The sequence below is a fragment of the Neoarius graeffei genome, chromosome 27 (genome assembly GCF_027579695.1).
Source record: "Neoarius graeffei isolate fNeoGra1 chromosome 27, fNeoGra1.pri, whole genome shotgun sequence".
In the NCBI taxonomy this organism is placed as follows: domain Eukaryota; kingdom Metazoa; phylum Chordata; class Actinopteri; order Siluriformes; family Ariidae; genus Neoarius; species Neoarius graeffei.
In genome coordinates this window covers 28,713,489-28,738,345 of record NC_083595.1, presented here as the reverse complement: position 1 = coordinate 28,738,345, position 24,857 = coordinate 28,713,489, and the positions used below count along the sequence as shown (strand labels likewise).

At 43.5% G+C, this 24,857-nt stretch overlaps 1 protein-coding gene across 3 annotated transcripts in view; it reads right to left on the bottom strand.

The window, feature by feature from the left end:
- Nucleotides 1-24,857, bottom strand: part of ankrd11 (ankyrin repeat domain 11) — a 272,200-nt gene that overhangs the window by 33,151 nt on the left and 214,192 nt on the right. For all 3 annotated transcript variants that reach the window (XM_060911699.1, XM_060911698.1, XM_060911700.1), the window contains one exon: nucleotides 8,927-9,072. In XM_060911699.1, coding sequence (XP_060767682.1) covers nucleotides 8,927-9,013 — 87 coding nt within the window. In that variant the 5' untranslated portion in view covers nucleotides 9,014-9,072. The remainder of the gene's footprint in view (nucleotides 1-8,926; nucleotides 9,073-24,857) is intronic.

The window sequence follows — 24,857 nt, the reverse complement described above, 5'->3', positions numbered from 1 at the left end:
TGAGCCATGCGCTCCTCTTCCCACCAGAGACGAACAATAAAGAATCAAGTCTGCAGTCACATTAACAATATCTGTTAACGCCATAAAACACAGGCTTAACGAGCCTTGCTTAGGTGCCAATCACTAACAATTATCAACAACGATCAAAGGACCAATAAAAGGACAAAATGACTGCTGACATGGCTAAACTTAACACCTAGTTAAAGCGCACCAGCGGCGTTTTTATACCCCCTGCCCAGCCCTGCGGTGCGATATAAACAACATTGGTGATTTTCAACACATGAATGAACTGATTGGTGAAGATTTAGAGAACAAAGCGCGTCAGTGGGTGGACACGGACAACGATACGCTGGTAACCTCCATCATTTCCATAGCATACGAAAAAATCATCGCCTCCGTTTGTGATCCTTTAACTCAGTCAGTGAACTGTGATAGTGATGCAGATGTGGTAATTTGTGATGAGGACAATGTGCCTAAAATTTCTCATATAACGACAGTGTTTGGTGTTACAAGCTGGCCCATTTCAGTATAACGAACTTTGTGGTATAACAAACTATTTGGACGTCCCCAAGAAGTGTTATAGCAGGGGCAGGGTTGCAGTGTATTATTGTTTAGCTGTGCTTCAATTGTGAGTCAGTCAGTCAGTGCTTTGCCTCGGTTTATTTTCAAGCATTGCACTTTTGTGACAATTGTTGGGTTTCAGTCACGTGACTTTTCTTAGCGGTTTTACCGGAAGTGAAATAGCTGGTGGTCTAAACCTGCTGTAGTGCAAACAACTAGCGATAACTTATGGCGTATTCACACCTACAATGTTTGGTCTGGACCAAACGACCAAACTTCCCTTGGTCCGGACCTTTTGGGTTGGTCTGAATACAAACCACCGAACTCTGGTCCGGACCAAACAAGCGGACCGAGACCGAGCTGCAAGGTCGGACTCGGTCCGGACCAAAGGAACCCTGGTGCGGATCTTTTGGAGGTGTGAAAGCAGACCGGACCTAATCCGACAGTTTTGCTTTTTTGTACCTCGGGAGCTTCCGTCGTTTGTCGAGCATTATGGGAGACAGAGTCTTGACACTCCACCGCAAAGTGCAAACACTGTTTCGGTTGTCAAGGTAACCTTACAACAGTCGTTCAGTCATTCAGACCAGTGGTAGGCTAGACTACAGAGTACAAAAAATGAGTAGGGGGCAAACGTGGGCCGAGGAAGAAACGCGTACCCTTGTGGATATATGGGCAGATGTCCACATATCTGAGCTTTTGGAGAGAACACACACAAATGCCGACGTGTTTGCTGTACTCAGTGAGAAAATGAAGAAGGGGTTCACGCGCTCCCCAGAACAATGTCGGCTAAAAGTGAAGAAACTCCGTCAGACCTACATTAAAATCAGGGACATTCTTTCAAAAAGTGGCGGTACTAGCGACGCAAAAAAGAAATTCATCTATTGCGTGAAGAGCCAGAACTGTCACAACATGATGTGCGCTCATCAGCGCTATCCTCCGTAGCCGCCTTGCCCTTTGTCGTCGTCGTTGATAAATTACTTGTACAACAGCATAGTAATCGCACAATTGTGAAAACAGTAAAAACTGGAAAAAACATATAGCTTTGATGACATTAAAAAGAATAACAGCACAGAAAGCCTCCATGACTACTTTTGAACTTAACGCTTTGTGCGCGTGTCATCTCTGACCAATACCTGAACGACCTCAGGGCGCGTGGCTTTGTTGACAGATTTTGGTCCGCTTACTAAAACGTAGTGTGAAAGCGAACCGCACCAAAATGAAAAAATAAAAAAAACATTTGGTATAACGAACCAAAGCAAGTGAACTATCGAACTATCCTGGTCTGAATACACCCTTAGAGTACGCTCGTAATCTAGAAGCCACTGCTCGCTTTAGATACATTCAGAAGATTGCTATGTACAATGGAATCGACCCCTACAGTCTGGGAAAGAAGGATTTATCATACAATCTTGAAAACTACCCTTCAGTTGAGTTCCCCAACATCTCAAACTATCTGGTGTTGCAGACATCCTTCTACACCGCAAAACAGATGAAAGCGTGGAAGAGTATGGAGGCCTACAACTTTTTTTTTGTGTGGCTGGGTAAAGGACCTCGGGATCAAGTCGCTGCCGAATGAATCCAGTATTGTTTTTGCCCATGTAAGTATGTTTTTCTTCTTAAGCTTTACGTTCGCATCTTTACAACAAAGCGCTGCAAGTTGAAGTGTAAACAAACAGTTGGCTTGACTCTCAATTGTGCCGGCTCTTATCTCTGAGGTAAATCATTCACAAAGATCATCAGAAACCCCTTTAAAGACCTGGATCTTAGTTAAACAAGACGGAGAAGTGATCACGGCGCATTGTAACTGTATGGCTGGGGAAGAATTTTGCCGCGACCTTCATGCATGTGGACTTTGTGAGGAGTAAACAAAGAAACAGCTGGGGACTTTAGCGCTTCGTGACTAAAAAAAAGTACCATAAAATAACACACAGCAAGAAAAGTACTTGGAAAACACTAAGGCCAGAGCTGAGAGGGAAATACAAACCTTTCACCAAGTGATCACTGCAAACTCGAGCATGCTTCGACTCGGCTCCCTTCAATTTCAGTGAGAGGTTCAAAAGCCACCTTTCTCGACATCTTCTTGTGAAATCCTGTGTTTGTTCACCTTTTTTATTAGTTCACGGGGAACCCTGAAGAAACTTAGCAGTTTCATGGTTTGATTGATTCGAACAACCTAAAACAACGCAAGCGTAAGGCATTTTTCATGCGAGCAATGCACCTTCTCCGTACAAACGCTTTGTCAACTGAGCTTTGGTAGACCACCAGCTAAAGTTTTGAACAACTAAGGGCCTCTGCATGCTCTTGCGACAAGGCTTTCGCAGACAGTTGTAATTTATCGTTGAGCGGGGAGTAATAGGCGTGCGCGATGTTATTCGAAATGTTATTCGATGTTATAACGAAATCGCTAGGAGTAGTTGGTGGGTGTGGTTAGTGGAGTGTTTATCCTCCGGTTACTTATAATGACTAGAACTGGAGTTGTATAGATGTACGTACTTCCTCACTTCCTCGATCAACCGCTCTTCGTGCTGCTCCATCTTCGCTCGTGTTTTTAAAAATGGCAGTCGTGAAAACAAAACAAACCGGGAAAGTAGGGAAGCGGAAGTGCGTGTACAGCGGATGTAGAGTGGACCAATCAGAGCCCTCTTGTCTGCGACACTGTCTGCGAGGCTTCTGCGGTGGTCACAATTTTTGGGAGGTGCGCGCAGAGCGTCTGCGAAGGGGGGGGGGGGGGGGCTACGCAGACGCCATCTGCGAGGACTGGGTTGTCAGCATAAATTGGCCTTAATGAGGCAGATGTGACGTCACGTGAAACCCAGCAATAGACGGTTGCTCCTTCAGGGTTAAAGAAACCCTAACTTCAACAAAACTGTGAGCTTTGTGATTAGTGGTAACTGAATCAAAGTTTAATACTATAACTAACAAGGCCAACATTTGGCCAGGAGGAGCTAATCATCACAAACATCACACTAACTGTTCCTACAAGCTATTAGTCTTTACTATAAAGTTCACCGATTTCTGTGAGAAGTACTGCTTTAATAGCTGCAGTGTTAAACTCCATGTTCTACTCAGATGCAGTCTAATCCGTTTCTTTACTCTAAGGCTACATCCACACGACAACGGCAACGAGATGTTATTTAAAAATATATCGCGTCCAAATGGGCAACGATCAGTAAAATATCAGGTCCATATGGCAACGCAACGCTTGCTGAAAACGATGCAATACACATGCCACACCTCTAGGGGCACTGTAAGACGGTCCCTTCGGAGACACCAGAACAATAGAAGAAGTAAGGACGCATGCGCATAAACTATTATGCGCGAGACTTCATATTACCCACAAAGTCAGGAAAATCTGTTCGTAAAATTACATTATAATGACCAAATACAATGAAAAGTATTTTTCCAGTCTCACCTGTGAAAGGTAATCCCATGTGATCTCGTTTGGACAGAAAACCTGTTGGTAAAGTTAAACGCAGCTAATCTTTATTCTCCGCTTTGACCTCTCCAAAATGGCGGCGAGGATGACACGATTCTACGCGGAAGGCGGCGTCTTTAATGGTCCGGAATAAATTGAATGATACACGTTGATGGATTAATTTGCTGTTTCTCACCTGTGAAAGGTAATCCCATATGATCTCGTTTGGACGGTAAACCTGTTGGTACAGTTAAACGCAGCTAATCTTTATTCTCCGCTTTGACCTATCCAATATGGCGGCGAGGATGACGTATGATTCTACGCGGAAGGCGGCGTCTTTAATGGTCCGGAATAAATTGGATTAATTTGCTCCTCTACGCCCTTTTTGAGGAATGTATTGTCGGACTTAAATCAACATCTGAAGAGGTGAGATCGCTCCTTTTTTCCCCTATTTTTGCTGGCGGGATTGCACCATTACACAATAAATATTCACAGTGAAAATATTTTGTAAGCGCGTTTCATGAACCAAGTTATAGGATTTGTTGACAACTCGCATCGCAATGAGAAGATCATTGGCACTACTGGTGTTAAGAATCAGACCATTTCATAAATGAATATTTTGCTGTAGAGCTGCAGTGTTTGTACAATTGCATGTTTTTGCTTCACTATTACTGTCACTATTCTGCTTCTTGCATTACTACTGTGAACTAACACTGAACATAATAATAATAATAATATCCAAGCTCGTGTTTCACTCTCACTAGTGCTCTGTAAGGCTTTTTCCTGGTGATATCCTGGTGATATTCGTTACACTTCTACCCGGCGTGAAGCACTCACAGTCATGTGGTTGTGACGTCATCGTAAACAAATCCGTTCTACTCATCCAGACGACTTCACAACGGCAACGTTGCCAGATCTTTCCACTCTGGAACCCGTTCTCAAAAAGATTGCGTTTTGGGCACCCAAAACGCCGGTGCCGTGTGGACGCCAGGCCTAAACGATAAGCAATTGTATCGGAGTCACCTGAATCCGTTGCCGTGTGGACAGGGCCTAAATGTTTGCTGCATTTTATGCAAGCTTTGAAGCAAGCAATAGTTTCAATATCTACTATGCAGTGCAATCACAAAACACTTTTGGGTCAAAGTACTCAATGATAACCAATGGCATTTTTCTTTGTTTATAACTCCACAACTTCTACCAGTTCTGAGATCACGTCGATATGACTAGTAACGTAACTAAATGTGAAATCTTGGCCTGAAACCTCAAAGCAAGATCAAATGAATGAAAGGTAATTTTTTGGAGAAAACAGCACAGGAAAGCAAGATTTTGAAAGTATCCAAAAAAAAAAAAAATCCCATCCATCCCTTCAGTCCTCCAAAACACATGAACGCGCACTGCCTGACTACTGCTGGAGAACAAATCCACAAGAGAGAGCACTGAGGGAGGAACATAGCTCATCATTATTATATCCAACTACCCCATGCCTCATTCACATGCAAGAAAACACCTGAACGTCATAGAAGACTCTGGTCTCATGCAAGGAGTACAACGGAAGTGTGCGTGCGCGTACAGGTAGACACACAAGCCGTCCAATCATTTCGATCGGACAGAATAAAAATGACTGGACAGGCTTTTTCCAGCCCTGTGACTGCCACAGTGAGAGATTTTTTTTCTTTTACTTCGTCAAGTCATTTAATTTATCTATTGCCGTCAGGCTGCAAGAGCATTTCAAATAACAGAAATTGCTTATAAAATAAATCACCTACCCTAGCTATAAATATTAATCCTGCTCTGCAAAATAAATAAATAAATAAATAATATATGAGTGATTCCACGCTTATGGGTACTGAAATGGGGATACACACATATATTTTTAAAAATTCACCTAAAACCATTTCTTTTTTTTTTACCATCAGGTCACAAAACATGTAATCTTTAATGAATGATATGTTAAAAGATGACTTTAATTTTCTGAGATGTAATAAAAACATATTTATATGCCAAAGTCAGAACGTAACAGAAGTGTTGTGGACATATATATTCTCAATTTTAACAATGTAGAATTACTTTTTGAAACATAGGAAGGTGATGTTTTAGCAAATATAATTAATAAACATGTGTAGTAGAATAAACATACACATTCTTTCAATAAGATGAACATGGTATATAGCTAGATTGTAATTAATTTGTAACAGACGCGAGATGGACAATCGTAACAGAAGTAATGTAACAGACATCATTTTGGAACTCATAGGCTTGACTTTGGCATATAAATATCTTTTTATTACATCTCAGAAAATTAAAGTCATCTTTTAACATATCATTCATTAAAGAGTACATGTTTTGTGACCTGATGGTAAAAAAAGAAATGGTTTTAGGTGAATAAGTTCATGTCCCCATTTCAGTACCCATAAGCGTGGAATCACTCATATATATTTTAACTTTAATGATTATCCATTCCTGCAAAATATTTAATGCATGTACCTGAAAATGTGTGTGAAAAGGATACGTACAACGTGAACTGGGTAACAGTCTACAAAACACTTGCTGAAACACCAGTTCAAGGTTGCCAGATTGAATTCCCAGTTTCATCGTTTAAAACTTGCTTCCTCCCTGGAAACCAGACTTGAAAATGCCTAACCCAGGGTCATTTTATCATCCTGGAGTGATTATAAATAGCCAAATTCTCATTGCAGTATTATACTTTCATATGCTGCACTTAATCTAAAAATCTTTTTCTAAACGCACAGCAAAAGCTGTACTGGATGTCAGATCAATACTTGCAGCGGTGCATGCTCAGGTGTCGCTTAACCTTCAAACTTTGTCAAAGTTTGACCCGATACACACTTCTGCATGTTAGCTCAAACGGGAAAAAAAAAAAAAAAAAAAAAGTGTAACGGTACAGTAGTGACGCATTTCGTGCGCAGTGCTGCGAAACGGACTCGTCGGGAAACCCGAGGTAGTTGATTTGTGTGCTTTTAGATTCAGGCTTTTAATGTCATATCACTGCACTGCACTTTACTGGAAACATGGTGTATCTTTCGCTGCACAAGGTTCACATCTGTGCTACTGTCTGCATGAGGGTTAAAAACCACAAGCTCCGACAGAAATGTTTTGTACACCGCAACAGTGCTGCGCTCTCTAAATTAAAACAGAGACTACGCTTTGCTTTTTCAAATTTTCCCACAGACGTCCTCTGGATGTAGGACGTCATTAGTACCCGAAAAGAGCTTTCAGCATTCGCCTCGAATCATTATGTGCATGCGCGCGCACACAATTTAGAAGTACGTTTTAAAGAGCACGCATGCTCTCAGTAGTTTCAGGCTTCTCTCCTTAATCCCATCGCCCTCCTTCCACTGTAATTTACAGTTATATAACTGAGTGAACATGTGACGACGAGCTCACTACTTTCCTCCCTAATCAATGCTCTGTAATCATCCTCTGGGACAGAGTCTTTAACAGCAGCTCTTCTGGAAATCATGACACCAATATTACATAATTCAAATCTACAGTATGAAGAAATACACTTATGCAATGCATGTTTTTTTTTTTTTTTGCCGCCTTTTGTTTTTCTGGAGGCAGCCAGGACAGCTGGAGCTCTGGCAGGCTGCTGGCAGTGCTAATGAAGGCTAATTAAGGAGCTCTTTGTGGAAGTTGAACATGGCAAGATAAGGTTGAGCAGGAATGCAGCGTGGCGCTGTTCCCACAGACTGCCTCTCTCCCTCCTCCTCCTCCTCCTCCCTCCTTCCCAAGACCAATAACACTCCCAATGTCATGAGACCATGATGTCACCGCCTTACTGTATGTGCATTCAACAGCGTGCAAGAAATGTGAGAAAGCAACGACACACTTCAGATAATTGCGAAATCAAGAACAGGAACATCAACACAGGATCAGCCTGACTGTATTTCTATTTATAAAAAGACATATGCACAAAATATAAATATATTATTACAAGGGCAAGTCAAATGAAAACCTTAATTGCAATTTTTCTTATGCACGTACACACACACCCCCCCTTGTGTATTGTACAATATAAATTCCTGCATTTGTACAGCACTAAAGCTTATTAAACAGTTATCACGTAGCTAAATTATGTATTATAATCTCTACTATAATACACAGGACGTGTGTGTTAGTGCTGTATGTTAGTAGACAGTGACGGTGTTAACAACAACAACAAACTATTACACATGTAACTGTTTTAACTGCATATCAAGTATTGCATTAGTAGCAGTTTGGGCAAACAAATATACATAAACATATATGACACAATGCATAAAAATAACACTGATACTACGAGTAATTAAATAGTGCTAATATGAATGCAACAGATTATTCATACAACGCTGTATTTACATGCGTTCGACAGTAATGCATGTAATGGGGTAGAACTCCATGTAGCACGAGAGAGAAACCAAAAACCAGTCTGAACAGAATGACAGCTGTGAGCCGCCGCTTCGCTTCAAAGCTGCCTGCGTGAGTGGCGGTGTTTAGTGACTGGTCTCCTAGCAATGCTCTCATGCTCGCTCGCTCGCTCTCACTCCCTCCCCCTTGCAGTGTCTGATGCAATCCAGCCCAGAACTCTGTACATACACACACGCTGGAATCGTAACTCTGAGCTCGAGCTAACTGCTGACCTAACCTCATCGTTCTTCATCTTGAACTGCTGCTACAGCGAGCACAAGGCTGGATCTCAGAGATTTTTAACATTCAGAAATAAATAACATGCACAGAACTAGAACAGGAGATAAAAAGCATAAACAGCAACGTGGAACAGAGAAGGCATAGTGTGTGTGTGTGTGTGTGTAGGACTGAATTTAGGTCATAATCAATACAGCAGAAGCTCTTTCACGAGCTCGGTGTCAGACTGCCACCTAACTGCACGCCCTAATGGTTTTATCAGGTCATCGGGATGAGCTGTGTGTTATGAATGTAACTTTATCTCACCTTCTTCCCACCCTGCTTCTCCACCATGTCGGTGCTGAGTGGGAAGTCCTCCAGCTGGGGGGTTTTAGAACCCCCACCCTTGGGCATCGTTCAGCTCTCGCCACGCCAAACCACATTCACGCCTCCATCGCGTCGTCATCGACCGTCTGAGAGCGACAGAGAGGGGGGAGGGACAGAAAAAGGGGGAAAGAGTGAGATATTAGCACCTGTTTGTCCGTCTCTCCAGAAAAAAAACAAAAAAAACAAACCTTTTCTGCTCAGTCACACAACCTCAAGCTTTCCATTTCCAGCAATTACACACAGCTCGGCTGTCTCGCTCCCTCAGCAGTGCCCTTTAAGTGTAGGTTAGCTTTGATTGCTCTGCCAAACCCATGGCATTTTGTTAAAATGCAGTTAAATGCAAACCTGGGAAAAAAAAAAAAAAAAAAACAAGCTGGGGAAAGGGAAAGGAAAAAAAAAAAAAATCCACACACGAGATGATGAAATTTGTTGTCAGCATGCATGTCGGGAATTTTGCATTCAGCACTAATGCCCCTGGCCATGATTACACAGTAACAGTAGGGAACAATATGTTACATTTGCATGTTTTTATTTGGAAGACAAGTTTATGTAAATCGATTTACAAGTGAGACAGAGCGAGTGTCGACTCGGAGCCTATAGCTGAGCAGTCGAGCTTTAAGGCTTCAGCGGCTCTCTGGAAGTCGCAGCAACCTTTAAATGATGGAGCTTTAACCATAATATATTTCACATCCTTGATAATGTAATTAGCCAGTCAGTGTTCTTTACAACACGCTCATCAATGAAACGGACAACCAACTGCTATAATCATGCCAAGTCAAGTCCCATTGCTATATTAAATTATAAGCCCCACATGCTGTTTGCAATTTGCCTGTTTACACGTAGCATTTAAAGACCAATAATTAATTTGTGATTTAATTAGGATGGACCGAATACATGTGAAACAATACAGGCTTATGGCATCGTGGGAAGCACTGCTACCTCAGAGCTCCAGGGTTCCCAGTTTAATCCTGAGCTCGGAACACTTTATAATTAGGGCTGTCAAACGATTAAAAATTTTAATCGCGATTAATCTCATAAAATTATGTAGTTAATCGCAAAAAAACCCCCCAAAAACTTTAAACATCTGTTTAAATTGTACTCAAATACATTTCTACATCAGAGCAAACATTTGAATATATGCTCTGATGCTCCATGTCAATTATAAGGTTCATCTTCTCTATGATAGACAATATATCGGCCTAATGCACAAATATTTGGCATTCGGGTTTTGATATTAGATCTAGGCATGCAGCGTATTCTTTCCAATGTAGCCTATCAGACATCTGTTGGGCATACTGTAGGCTATGTGCAAAATACGAGAAATAACAGACTATTTTTTTTCTCAACTGTAATGGCTGCAAGCTACACTTCGAAGAGCAAAGAGGAAGTAGTTTGACTCCTGCAAGTTCATTCAAGTGAAGCAGTAGGCTATTTGGAAATCGCTAGGCTACCTACAATCTACAGGTGGAGATAAGGGAGTGTGCGCATTCCCGATCGTAGCCCATCAGATATCAACACGTTTCACCCGGTAAAGTGAAAGTAAACGGAACTCGCACCGCATATGCGGACTACAATTTAACTGACCATGTTGCGGGTTTATTTGACAAGTTGTCGAGCTACGTTTTACCACAATGTTATAACTAGCTTTATTTTGCATGCTAGTCACCCGCAAAAATCTGCATTGTTCCTTACCAAGATGAGCCCAATTCACTGTTGTTTAAATACCCTGCGATAACAGCGTCATTTTTTTTTTTAATAGCGATCAAATTAAATTGCGTTAACGCACTAATAACGCGTTAACTTCGACAGCCCTATTTATAATGAACGTTCTCCTTGTACGTGTGGGTTTCCTCAGGGTTCTCTGGTTTCCTCCCACGTCCATATAAACATTCCCGGTCGCTGGATCGGCTATGTTAAATCGCCCCAGGGTGTTTAAAAGCACACGTGTGCGCGTGTGTAAATTGTGCTCTGTGCTGGACCCGAGCGTCATCTAGGGAGTATTCCTGCCTCATTCCGTGTTCCTGAGGTCATTCTTAGCAGGACGGAAAATAACTGCTGTTGACAAAATCACTTTCTGCTCATGTTTTTTTTTATCCAAAGCAACATACTACTGAGGCAGTTGGCACTCAGTAGCCCCATGTCTACATCTCTAAGCCCCGGCTTATCCTATTTTGTTCCTGAATTGCATGAAAAGTTCAGAATTTTAATACTGCGCACAGTCAGTCATCACTGCAGCCACCATCATGCAGCCTGAGCAGAAATATGCTTGAAACAGCAGAGCCACCCAAGCTTTCATGAGGGGGAAAGAAAAAGGCAAACAGAAAAAAAAAAAGATTGGGTCTTCATTTATTATGGTTGTGAGATCACAGGATATTAACCTTGAGAGCAAGACAGAGATGCTTGGCACACTGCAGTGGATAATACATGCTGCAGAAATGCTGGCCGGCCCTTTAATGCGCGCACACGTGCTCTCGAGCTCCTCTATTTTCCCGCTGTGCTAAAAGCATCCTCTCCCCTGTATGAAGTGCTTGCACGATATGGAACATGAATAAATCATATGCCGAGAGGGCCATAATAATTCTCCCTGCCGTAGTGTAATTTCTCCAGAGTGCCGTGCGTAACAGAAAACAGCTCCTCCCTCCATTCCGCTCTGTTTCTCCATCTCCCTCTTGCCCTCCTTCTCTCCCTCCCTTCCCAGGAACGCTGGCACTTGGTTGTGCTGTGGCGCCACACACACGTCCTTCTGCAGCTCTCTCCAGCTATTTATATCTCCTCCTTGTGGATATGTGCACACGCACACACACACACACACGAGAAGGCAGAGAGGAATACAGCTCCTGTCGCTCTTCCCGGCATGTAAACATGAGACGTGTCCTTATAAACACACCAACTTCACATCTCAAACCGGCTAAAAGGTCAGTCAGTGATGATAAACAGAAGCGCATACACAGGCACTTCCCTGAAAATAGGTCGACACATGTTCTGGAACAATCCATGCCACTGGAGCCTATTTTAAGGCAGACAACAAGCACAGCATTTTGTGCATCACACTGCTGAGGCCTAAAGAATATCACAGAGGCACGGTGGTGTAGTGGTCAACACTGTCGCCTCACAGCGAGAAGGTCCTGGGTTCGAGCCCCGCAGCCGGCGAGGGCCTTTCTGTGTGGAGTTTGCATGTTCTCCCCGTGTCTGCATGGGTTTCCTCCGGGTGCTCCGGTTTCCCCCCACAGTCATGCAATTAAGGTTAACACGGGGCAGCCATGGCCCGAGGTTGGGCTGAAGTGCCCTTGAGCAAGGCACCCAACCCAGAACTGCTCCCCAGGCGCTGTAGCATCGCTGCCCACTGCTCACTTGTACTGTATGTGCGTGTGTGTGTTCGCTGCTTTAGATGGGTTAAGTTTCACTGTGTGCTTAAGCCTGCGCTTGAGAGTACGTGTGACAAATAAAGGCTTCTCGGCTTGGCATTACTCATCTACGTTTCCATAAGCTTTAACAGTGTGCGTGCGCGTGCATGGGGCCATGAATTTTTCCATTGCTTTGGAGATGTTCCCGTGTGTATGGGAACAGAAGCAAGAAGGTCGTAGCCTAACATCTCTCACTGTGAGCTTTTTTCTGGACAAAATTTGGAGAGTGTTGTGTACATGTGTTTGTGAGCTTCTTCATGCAGGAAGAGGAACACACACGAAGAGAAGCGGCTGCCTCAGAGGAAACACGGTCACAGCCACTCTTCATTTCCTCTGCCTTCCTCAGTCATAAGCAACGCAGCATCTGCTGTGTGTGCTCTCGTGTCTCCGACAGAGTAGCTCCTGCCTGCAGCTAGCATTAAGTCCTCACGTGGAGGCCGACTTCCTGCGCTGTACCCCACTGTCAAACACGGGCACGCCAAAACAAGTGCTCATCTCTTACCTTTACGTAACACTTTTACACTGCGGCCTTTTAAACGCATCACTCGTCACCCTGTCTGAAATCAGACTTCTGTAGGCTCTATGATCAGGTCCTGATCACCGTGTACTCGACATTCAGGTTCAGCATGTTATATTTCATTTCGAGCCGCGAGCTCCTGTGCTGTTGAGGCCTCACAGGGAAAAATATGAGTGAGGTCTGAGCTTAGGGCGCTTCCTCCTGCCTGCTGACAGTGCAGAAAGGCCTGCGCTTGGCCAAACACAAAAAGCTGCATTTAATCCTGTTGTCCGAGCTGGCTTGTCCCTCTGGCTCTCACACACACATGGACCACACAGATTTGGACTAGCAATCGGTGCAACACAATCATTTTGTCCTCACTGCCCTTGTTGGCCCTTTGAGAAGGCAAACAGACACTTATCAATGCCAGTCAGTCAGTGAAACACAGACGACCCCTGAGCTGAGAGACAGGAGAAGCGTAACCATCCCGAGACCGACAGCAGTCTCCAGAGATTCATTTATTTCTATAACTGGGACAAATTTCTCCATCTCTCTCTCTCTCACACACACAGTCACCTTCAAGCCCTTTCCCAGTCTGGCTCACGTCCTGGCACAGAGCTCCAATTCGACGCCTTTAGCACATCTATATATATATTTTTAAAAAGTGCTTAAAAAGTATTTATAGCTGTCGTGAGTGTATAGTGGATTAATAAGTGCAAACATGTCACGGAGACTGAAAAGAAACAAAGCCGAGGGCCATGTTTTCACAGCCCTGCTTTCCTTGTACGTGTGTCTCTCCATCTCTCCCCCACTTCCGCGGTCAGACAGAGGCCATTGCTTCAGCTCACTGCAGGACGTCTCATTCTGTCGCACTCTTGCACGAACAGGGACCCACAGCGAGCGCAGCACTAATACGGGCCGGCTCTGGCGACAGTGAGTGCTAGTGAGATGAAAGGGCATGCTGGGTCTACTCCCATCTTCCTCGACAAATTCCTTTCAGCATGTCTACTCCACTCTTGTATTCCAGAGGGACTCGGTGCACCTGTCCCTCATGCCTCCAATGGAAAATAGCTCCAGCTCAGCAGCTGCATAAGTCAGTGGGCATTAGAGAGAGCATCTGTCTGGGGCACTGGGTGTTTACATGTGCAGATGAATGTAAAGGCTGAGGCTGCTCGTCTCTTATTTCGGTGTGGAAGCATGCTTGCATAACGATGGGGAGAGGGGGGTTATGGGTAATCCGAGAACGCAGAAGCACTCTGGCATGAACACCTGAGCATGACGTGTCCTGTGAATCTATGGTACTATGCATCAATCAGCCTTCAGGCGAACTCTGGCTGGTTGAGGCCAGGACCCAAGTCTGGTTGCGACCCTTCTTATCTGTTCCAACAACTACGATTGATCCACTTGGTAGCGTCACATTTCCTCCTGACGGATTCTCCTTCTCCGCTTTTGAATTGAATGCGTGTTGAGTGAACACGGACCAGCAAATCCGTTCAATGGTTGTATACACCAACTCCTCTGACGTTCATCTTTTCTGCGTTGAAGTAATTTCAGTAAAAGTAATTGTTGTTCGACATTTATTCGCTTCAACTCCAACATGATCCGCTCAGTTTCGATTGCTACTGTTTGAAGTACACAAAGCAATTCAACAGTGACGCAGACGAACAAACTATGCAGTTTTTTTTTTTTTTAAGGTGGCTTCTGGTGGTGCAACTGCATAGCGACACACACACTGGTGCATCAATATAAATGTTCACATGTCACTTGTGTAGGCTCTGCACAGAGTCTGTGTACAGCTATAAATCAGCCTTAATATTACCACAAACGCATTTCAAGTACATTATAAACAAAACTGTCCTTTACTGCACGCAGTACTTTCAACCGTGCATTGGCTGGAAACATCTCATCTCATCATCTCTAGCCGCTTTATCCTGTTCTACAGGGTCGCAGGCAAGCTGGAGCCTATCCCAGCTGACTACGGGCGAAAGGCGGGGTACACCCTGGACAAGTCGCCAGGTCATCACAGGGCTGACACATAGACACAGACAACCATTCACACTCACATTCACACCTACGGTCAATTTAGAGTCACCAGTTAACCTAACCTGCATGTCTTTGGACTGTGGGGGAAACCGGAGCACCCGGAGGAAACCCACGCAGACACGGGGAGAACATGCAAACTCCGCACAGAAAGGCCCTCGCCGGCCCCGGGGCTCGAACCCGGACCTTCTTGCTGTGAGGTGACAGCGCTAACCACTACACCACCGTGCCGCCCGGCTGGAAACATGTCCAACACTTTCTTTTTTTTTTTTAAATATACAACACTGTCCATAATGTAAACTTAATAGCTCAAAACAGAAACTGATAAACACTTTCTAAAATTTTCATTTTTAATCCCAGTTCACTCCTTGGGCTGGGTGTCCCCAAATAATCGTCTCCTCCACGTTAAAAATCATCTCCAGACAGCTATAAATGTGCAGCACAAACACGTTTCTCTTCATGTTTACATCCCAAGGTGTGATATGATTACATTACTGTATCATGGACTTATTTAAAGGAAACTACGCTCAGGCTACTGCAGTAGGTATGAATGTACAGTGAGGCTTGATACCAGGTATAGGTGACATAATAGTGAATTTAAAGGAAAAGAAAGCGCATGGCTAAAATACACAGTTATGAATAAAGATTATGATAGAAACTAACGATTCATGCGAGTAATTGAAAATAAGGAGCTCACACAACTAAGATATCCATCTCTGAAAGTCAGTTTCTATGCAGAATTCCCCTATTATCGACGATTTCATAAATGCCGCCATTGAAAAATATTTTAACCGATCAGAAAAATCCCCCCCCGATCGTTTGCGGCAATGCTCTGACGTCACTTGGGCGCAGCACATGGAAGCTCATATGCACTTAATCCCCCCCACACTACAAGAAATCGTTGCCCCTGGCTGGAGATTATTTCATAAAAAAGTTTATATGAAAAAATGTTGAAATTCCCTTTCTTTAACAAAAAAGCAGAAGGGGAAAGATAATACTGATGAACGGCGAGGGAAGAGTGAACAGCTGATGTACTCCTACGTTACTGAATGTGGGGAGGCAACTCTTCATATTTATATCCCCGGTACAAGTAGTGCTGCCGTGACAGCCTCATTCTGCCGACTGTAACCTTGCGAGACAACCTACAAACAGATCTGCATACAATCTGACTTACCTAGATCTGTCGAAGAGGCAAGTGTGTGAGTTTTTACACATTTCTGGCAGCATAAGCACTCATTAGCACGCTTAAGCCGTGTGTGATGACAACGTTTGCACGAAGAGTATTGCATGTTGCCCATCTGTTGTTCCTCCCCAGCTTCAGGACCTGAAGAGCTGGCTTCCTGTTCCGATTCTTCTCGAGAATCACCTTCCTCAACTCTTGGCTCAAACTGACAGGGTTCTAGGCCAGCAGAATCTGCAATGAAATCGGACTCGCTGCCTTCCGAGTCACGTCCTGCCATCTTGTCTGCGGAAGCCTACTGGTGGCATTACAGCAGCGATACGAAAACGCTCAACTTTCTCATAAATGGTCAAACATGCCTGAAACTTTTCTTACAGGCTCCTAATATTACAAGCTACCAATCCATGCATGTATTTACGTTACATTTTCCATTCCTTTAACCGTACACTTTTCCTCTTTTAATCGACTCCATACAGACACAATGTATGTGATGTAAACTCCTTCATAAATGAATTGTATTGCATTCATTATTCACAGTTAAGCTGAAGTGATGAAATGCACAAACTGCTTCACAGTGGTTCATGCAATGTAATAAATATATATGGCAATGCCTAAAAGCAGCGCTCCCGATGAGTGTAAAATAACCCCGCATTATTTTTCAAAAGCAAATTAAAAATAAGCTCTGTATAAAAACCCATCTCTCTTATTTAACCTCCTAGGGCCTAGCGGTCACATACGTGGACAGCACTTTCTAGAAATTCAGAACAAGAATCCACATATGCGGACATACTTTTTCTCAAAAAGTACATCTTATCAAAGATGATGCTTAGTTTTTATTCTAATCAGGTTCTCATCTCATCTCATCTCATCTCATTATCTCTAGCCGCTTTATCCTTCTACAGGGTCGCAGGCAAGCTGGAGCCTATCCCAGCTGACTACGGGCGAAAGGTGGGGTACACCCTGGACAAGTCGCCAGGTCACCACAGGGCTGACACATAGACACAGACAACCATTCACACTCACATTCACACCTACGGTCAATTTAGAGTCACCAGTTAACCTAACCTGCATGTCTTTGGACTGTGGGGGAAACCGGAGCACCCGGAGGAAACCCACGCGGACACGGGGAGAACATGCAAACTCCGCACAGAAAGGCCCTCGCCGGCCACGGGGCTCGAACCCAGGACCTTCTTGCTGTGAGGCGACAGCGCTAACCACTACACCACCGTGCCGCCCCTAATCAGGTTCTAATAAGCCCAAATAGCAAAAAGAAATAAAAAATGCATGTAAAAAAAAAAACAGCTTGGGTCTTAGGAGGATAATTTAAAAAATACAAATTTCATTGTCCAGTGGTCAAGGGTTTGAGATACGTTGGCCTGCACTTGCAATCGGGTTACCTGTGGACCAAAAGCCCTCAAAAATCAGGTTAATGTTTGACCACATTCTCTTTTGCCCCTTTTCCACCAAAGCAGTTCCAGGGCTGGTTCGGGGCCAGTGCTTAGTTTGGAACCGGGTTTTCTGTTTCCACTGACAAAGAACTGGCTCTGGGGCCAGAAAAACTGGTTCCAGGCTAGCACCAACTCTCTGCTGGGCCAGAGGAAAGAACCGCTTACGTCAGCGGGGCGGAGTTGTTAAGACCAGCAACAATAACAAGACCGTGAAAGATCGCCATTTTTAAGCGACGAGAAGCAGCAGCTGTACAAACGCGAAGTCATCCATTATTATTGTTGCTGCTGCTTCTTCCGTGTTGTTTTTGCTTTGATATTTGCGCCAAGGTTTATGTAAACGTAGCGCCGTAACTGACGTATACAGCGACGTAATGACGTATACAGCGACGTAATGACGTGGCTCTGCTTAGCACCGCGAGCTATGGAAACGCAAACTGGTTCTCAGCTGGCTCGCAAGTTGAACGAGTTGTGAACCAGCACCGGCTCCGAACCAGCCCTGGAACTGATTTGGTGGAAAAGGGGTATTAAAGTGCATATTCTGGACCAATTTCGGGTTTTTTTTTATATGAAAGTATGTCCCTTTACACACTCATCCAGAAGGGTAATTTTGCACAAGGCCATCTGTCTACAGCAGAAAAAAATAAAATAAAACGCGTCTGGAAAAATCCCAAGGGAGTCTGGAGCCAGAATCGTGATGTTATCTGCGGAAGCGCCAGCAGGCTGAGAGAGCTTTGCACGGTTTCAGTGCACAGCCTGTGTAGACCAAGCGCTCCCATTTCTCTCTCATTGTCCGGTCTTTTGGAAAACGATGAGTACTAATCCCATCATGATTGGTGTTGCTACACCCTCCTACGATACATCTGTTAACCATTTTAATAATTACCTGATAACATTGAAGAAATTTGCAGAAAACCACCAGGTCGTTTTCTCATAAACAAACCAGCGCTGATGTAGGATTCAGAGGGAGGCGTCCCGCACGCGACGTCACGAAAACCAATGTTTGCCGAGAAATCCAAATGCAAAGTTTTTTCAGAGGCGGACAAATTCGCCTCAAATGTCTTGATTTCAACTGAATTTTTCTGGTATTGCGCAAGGTAAAAAAATTGCACAAAATGCAAAAATGTGACAGATATTTGACCAAAGTTTAATATAAAATAGGAGAATTACATTGATCTTGCTCCTGAATTTACCCGTGATATGCACTTTAAGTACGGAACTTCGTGCTGTGATCAAAAACACTGTATACATTGTTCAACTAATTGGTTTACATCACACCAAGTTTTTCTCATCATTCTTTTCCCTCAATGCTTTTCTTCTTTTATTCCTTTGATGAAGTGCAGAACTGTTTGCTTTTGGTTTCCTGTAAATTTTGTTTTGAGAGCTGGGACACTGATAACTAGTGGACACACTCAAAGGCATACATGTATCCAGTACCAAGTAGGGTTGGGCGGTATTACGGTAAGAAGGTATCCCGAGGTATCCAAAAGTACCAACGGTATCGGTCTCATTACCGTCATTTAAAAAAATATATATAATATCTAAATAAATATGGAGTACATGAGGTCATAATATAAAATAATAAATTGAAGATCATCCCGAATAACTGTGATCGTATTTTCACTAATTCTATCAATTTCCTAAAGAAGTTCTCATCACGTGCAGGGTTGTTTATGTTGTTACCATGGCAACCCTGCATGACATTTGGAGTCTGACAGAAAGCTTCGCGAGAGACTGAGACCGCGGTTGAAAGATGGCAAGTCAAGATAACGAGTTAGTGGCAAAAAAACAACAACATCGGCAGTGTGGCAGTATTTTGGTTTCAAACCAAACGAAAAGGGAGAGCCAGCAAACACAGATGAAGCTGTGTGTAAAGTATGTAAGAAGACGGTCACGGCGCGAGAGGGGAACACCTCCAATCTGAGTGTTTTTAGTAGGTTACATGAGTAACAACAAGGTAAAATAATATAACGTATGACATTTGGGATGTGGGTAATAAACGTTTGAAATGTCATCTACTGAAGAAACGGAAGAAAACATCGTAGCGCGAACTGTTAGGTTTCTGGTGGGAATTAGCAATGCGCTTGCTATCTTTGTTGGGTGTGTTAAACCGTATGGATTTAAGTGGAATAATTGTAAGGAGTTATGTGATCAAGACAACGTTTTAAGCAAGGTAAGGCCATTTGATTATTAATTTCCCCGCCATGGCATGACGTGGGCCCATATGATTTTGCCTTGTGCACTAATCACGGATTTGAATTAGGTTCGCCTCATTTGCGCTGAAGAATATGGTTTATCGCGCAGTCTAAACGGACTTGGGTGTTGGTTGATTCTTTTTCTTTTCTTTTTTTTATTTCCCATGCTTGAAAGGGTATGATCCTGCTCATCGTGTACTTTTTTTGATGGAGTAGGTGAAATAGTGCTGCAAATGGCGTTTCAACGCAGACATGTGTAAACGACAGTTGAATGCTATTTTCAAGATGAAGGAAGAGTTGCGTGATGCTTTGAAATATCTCTTAATCCATTCATCAATGCACAAAATTCGCTTTGCTGCTTAATCCATACCACAGTGCACACAATTCGCTATGCTGCTTTTAAATAGTACGTTTGAGGCATAGGCGCAGGTCTGGACAAGGTCCGCCGGTATAGGCGCACGTTACACAGTAGGCCGAAACAAAATATTATTTTTTTCTGGGTAATACCGTATACCCCGGGAAAACACAGAGACAGTTTAAAGGTATCAAAATTTGGATACCGCCCAACCCTAGTACCAAGTGTCCATGTACTTAATCCTGACATCTATAGAGAGCATGCACGTGACGTCACGAGGTCACGTGATATTTGTTTATCTGCCATCTTGGACGGCATGGCCGCGCATAGAACTTAGACGAACCCGTTCTAATTATCAAGTGTGTGGGAATAGATCTTTCGAGAACGGTTATATCTTGTTCAGCATTTGGTTGTACCAATAGACAGGGCCAAAAGGAGGGCCTGTCATTTTATAGATTCCCCGCAGACGAGAGACGCGCAAAATGGGTGTCCGCTGCACCACCTATCACCAAGTTGTGATCAAAAAAATATAACTGGTTTTCACATGGACGTGTAATATTAATGTTCTTAATAAAATATGTATACAAATGCATAACTTGCTTACAAAGTTCTTTCTATCAGATTGTGTAAAGTACTGAAAAAGAATACGTATGTTATTTTAGGCACATAGAGGTGCAAGAAAATATATTTTTTAATTTGTTTGAATACAGAAGCTGGACATATCTGTGACCCCTATACATTTATATCTGATATTGAATAATAATTCTGCACAGATAAAGATAGCAGTGATTTGTGATATTTTTTTTCAGACAAAAACATACATATTTACAACCCTGTCATTATCTGGAACTGAGTTTAGATTTCGAACATTCTTACGATAAAACGTCCTGCATAGTCTCTTTATGATAAACGTCTTAATGCCACTTACCCGTGAGGTTATCAAGTAGACATTCTTCTTCGGAACCTTCCAGAGGTATAGTTGGGATACCCATCCCGCAACAAAATATTTATAAGCTTCCAGGCTCTTGTAAGCTTTGAGGGCTTTGCCAGTGTAACATGATTCACGATTAACGAGAAAATTGTAAATGTCGTGGTAGGCCAGATCGGGCAAATCGCCGGCACCGCAGCTCCGAATTTCCCTGAACAAGGATTGCGGCAAGTTGTATGGATCTGCAATCCCCAACCTGGAACACTTTTCCACGTAACGCTGCCTCACGTCACCTTCAAGATGCTGAACAAACTTAGACAAGTTATCGCGCTATGTAGATAGGGTATTTTCCGAATTTTCTTGGGGATTACTCCCTGGATCCATTACGCTCGCGCAAGGTAAACAATCCTGAAGCCGTCCAATATGGCGGAGTAAGCACGGACGGGTCACGTGACTGCACATCCTCTATAGACATGTTGTCCAGACCAGACAGCGATTGATCGGACTCAATTGTAGCCTTGTGCATGTTCGCTGTACAGTGGGAATGAAGGTGGAGGCTCGATGCAGGTTTCATCCTGTATACAGCTGCTTTAGTAACTGCATCCTTCGAATGTTCCTGTTTGACTGGACAGCATTTTAACTGAAAGTTCATGGCAACCTTCAGTGTCATCATACGTCATTTTTGAGTGCTGAGAACTTATTCGCCATCACTGGCTATCAGTTAGCTAGCTCAGTTTAACCACAGCACCACTTCTGGAAACAAACAAAAACAACGATGTGTTCATATTTTTTTTTGAGGGGGGGGACCCCAATGTAGGTACAACAGCCCGTCTCTCATCTAAGAACTACAAATCCCATCAACCAGCTTCCGCGTGACCTGCGTCACGCCGGGGCGGGATCACCAACGTCACATCCTCCACGAAGGCATAAGTAATGGAACACGTTTCCGCTCTCTTTTCCGTCTGGAGCAGCTGTCTGGACACAGAGATTTGCTCCGCCGAGCAAACCAGATAAAGACGTCTTTTCTTTTCTGTCAAGAATCAGAGTTTCGCGCTTCTCTTTTACTTACCTTTGGCCACGGTAATGTCTAGAATCGCGCGATTTTGACTCAGACAGATATAACCGGTTTCATTTGTTCCTTATAAGTACGTACGACTGCAGCCCAAGCAGTTTAATTTAAAAGTTAGAAGTGACCGGATCCTTCTAATTAAAGCGTTGTGCACATTATTTTGATCAGAGAATTCTTTTCATCACGAGCGACCACGCGTCGGACCAAGAAATCCTCTGCCTTCCACGGAAGCGACTCACGTGCCTTCACAACGGTGAAACTCCAAAAGTCTCGGAACATATCTCCATAATCTTGCTATAAGCAAGATACTGAAGTAAGACTGGCAATTTTTGGGCAAAAAGACTAGTCTTAGGAATTAGCTTATGAAGTAGTGTGAATTTAAACTCAGGAACTGTTTAAGTGTGCACACTGATTTTGTGTTTCATAATTGCTCCATGTTCTCTCAGTTGTGTTTAATAGATAAGGTTTTGCATGCTTCTTCTATTTCTTCCTAACACTTTTAATTTCATTCTTACACATATTTTGACCTCATCAAGATTTCAGTGGATTTAATAGTGTTATAAGCTAGTGAATTAGCAAATCTGAGCTAATCCTTTGTTCTCAAACCCCACGTGGTGACACCCCCCCCCCCCCCCCCCCCCCCTTTGTTCTCCTCAAATCCCACATGGCGACCCACACACCTTATGCCGCTTTTCCACTACAAACGCGGCTGAGCCGTGCCGTGCTTAGTCGAGCTGAGCGGGGCTGTTGGAGTTGCATTTCGACTACATCCGCGCTGAACCGTGCTGGCTGGAAGTGGGTGGACACATTGGGTGGAGTTAGCGAAAGTGGGTGGACGTCACGTGATGTCGTTAAGCAGCGCAAACAGTGACATCAGTGAGCTTTTAAGCGGTAGTCTCACGACCCGAATAGTAAACAATAAACATGGAGGACATGGAGTCGTTAGTGTTACTGGTCTTGGTGCTGTGGCTTGTTGTCACCGACAACGCCAACAGATACTGGCAAGAGCGTATAGATGAGGTGAGGCGCATAAGGCTTCAGAAATTCTCGTAATTCGTAATTATTCCTCTTCCGGGTTTGCGGTGTTTACAGATCCCAGCGTGCTCGCGGGGCGTGTGTGGGCATGTGAGGACACTCCTCCTCACCAATCAGTGCACAGGGGAGTGTCTGCTCACGCCCCCAACCTCACTCGGCTCGCTTTGGCTCGCTTCAGCCCCACTCCAAAACGGTGCGAGTTTTAGGGGCTAAGCAGGGCTGAAGCGAGCCGAGTCGTGCTGTTCTTTGGTAGTCGAAACGCGAGCCGTGTCGGGCTGAAGTGAGCTGAAGCGAGCTGAAGTGAGCTGAAAAAGGGTAGTGGAAAAGGGCCATTAGCTAGCAACACAAGGCTAATCTCTGTCTCCACCACGTGGGTTAGCTACCAAAGCTAACTTTTTTTTTGTTCTACTTAGAAACGTGTTTACAAGGCCTCACACCCACAAACACATCTTAATTAGCAACCAAAGCTAACTCTCTTGCTGTACTTAGAAACACGTGGTCATAAGGCCTCACACACACAAACACATCTTAGCTAGCATTCCTTTGTCTTAGCTAGCAACACAAAGTTAATTTTTTATCTCACACACACACACTCCTTTGGACACACATCTCACTGTTTGCTGCTGACTATTTGAAGATTTCAACTGCCATTATTCATGTTATCTTTGTTATAATAAATTCAATTAATTATTGAAACTGTTTATTTGTTGTCCCGATATTTTTGAAGTCGCCCAATCTCAAAAGAATTCCAAGGTGCATATGAGTTATGTAATATGGTAAGTGATCATCATAATTTGGAATATACCATAATTTAGCTGTTTGGTAATTTATTATTAAGCACCAAAATCAATGGTATTATTTAATGAGACTGATTTAATATTTAATGAGACTGATTTAATGGTATTTAATGAGACTGATTTAATGAGATTGATCACTTAATTACTAATTGCACCTACACCAAGAAACGTCAGAGAGCGGCTGCCTTTCAGACGTGCTGGCTGCTTACCAAAGTAGCAGTCTTCTGATTAGAACAGTGCATTTCCTTTTGTGTCCCAGTGTGGGAAATAAGGCTGGACTGGTGGACATTAACCGGTAATTTTGGCATTCATCCGTCTATTTCAAAAGCATCAGACCGGATGGCCCATGAAAAAAACGTAAAGATATGGGTCTAATCTACTTCCAAATGTTACACTGGATGAATACATTATGTCATAATACGACCTGTGAAACAGGGGTCCCCGCGGGCGCAACTTTAAAAACTCATAACTCTGCCACCGATGGTCCTCGCCCCACCAAAATTTACAGGCGCCTCCTTCTCCCTGAGACTTTTTGAATGAGCCCAGGCTCCGCCCGATCTGATGTCAAGAGCGAGTGCGGATTGTGGAAAGCTTTAGCACGAGCCCTAGCTCCAGCCACTTGCGCACACACGTGGGGATTTAAAAATTCATAACTCTGCCACCGAAGTTCCTAGCCCCGCCAAAATTTACAGGCACCTCCCTCTCTGAGTAGCACACTAAATAGAACAATAATAATACACTCAGTATTCACTGTTATTTTATTGCACGATGCAGTTGAACTAGTGTTTTAGGGTTGACAGTATCTGATTGATCCAGTCAGTTGATTGAGAGTTCAGTTTACATGAAACTTTGCAGTACAGTATTATGTTAAGTGCCAATCAATCAATCAATGGTTATGTTATTATTATGTGCATTTTTTAAAATTCA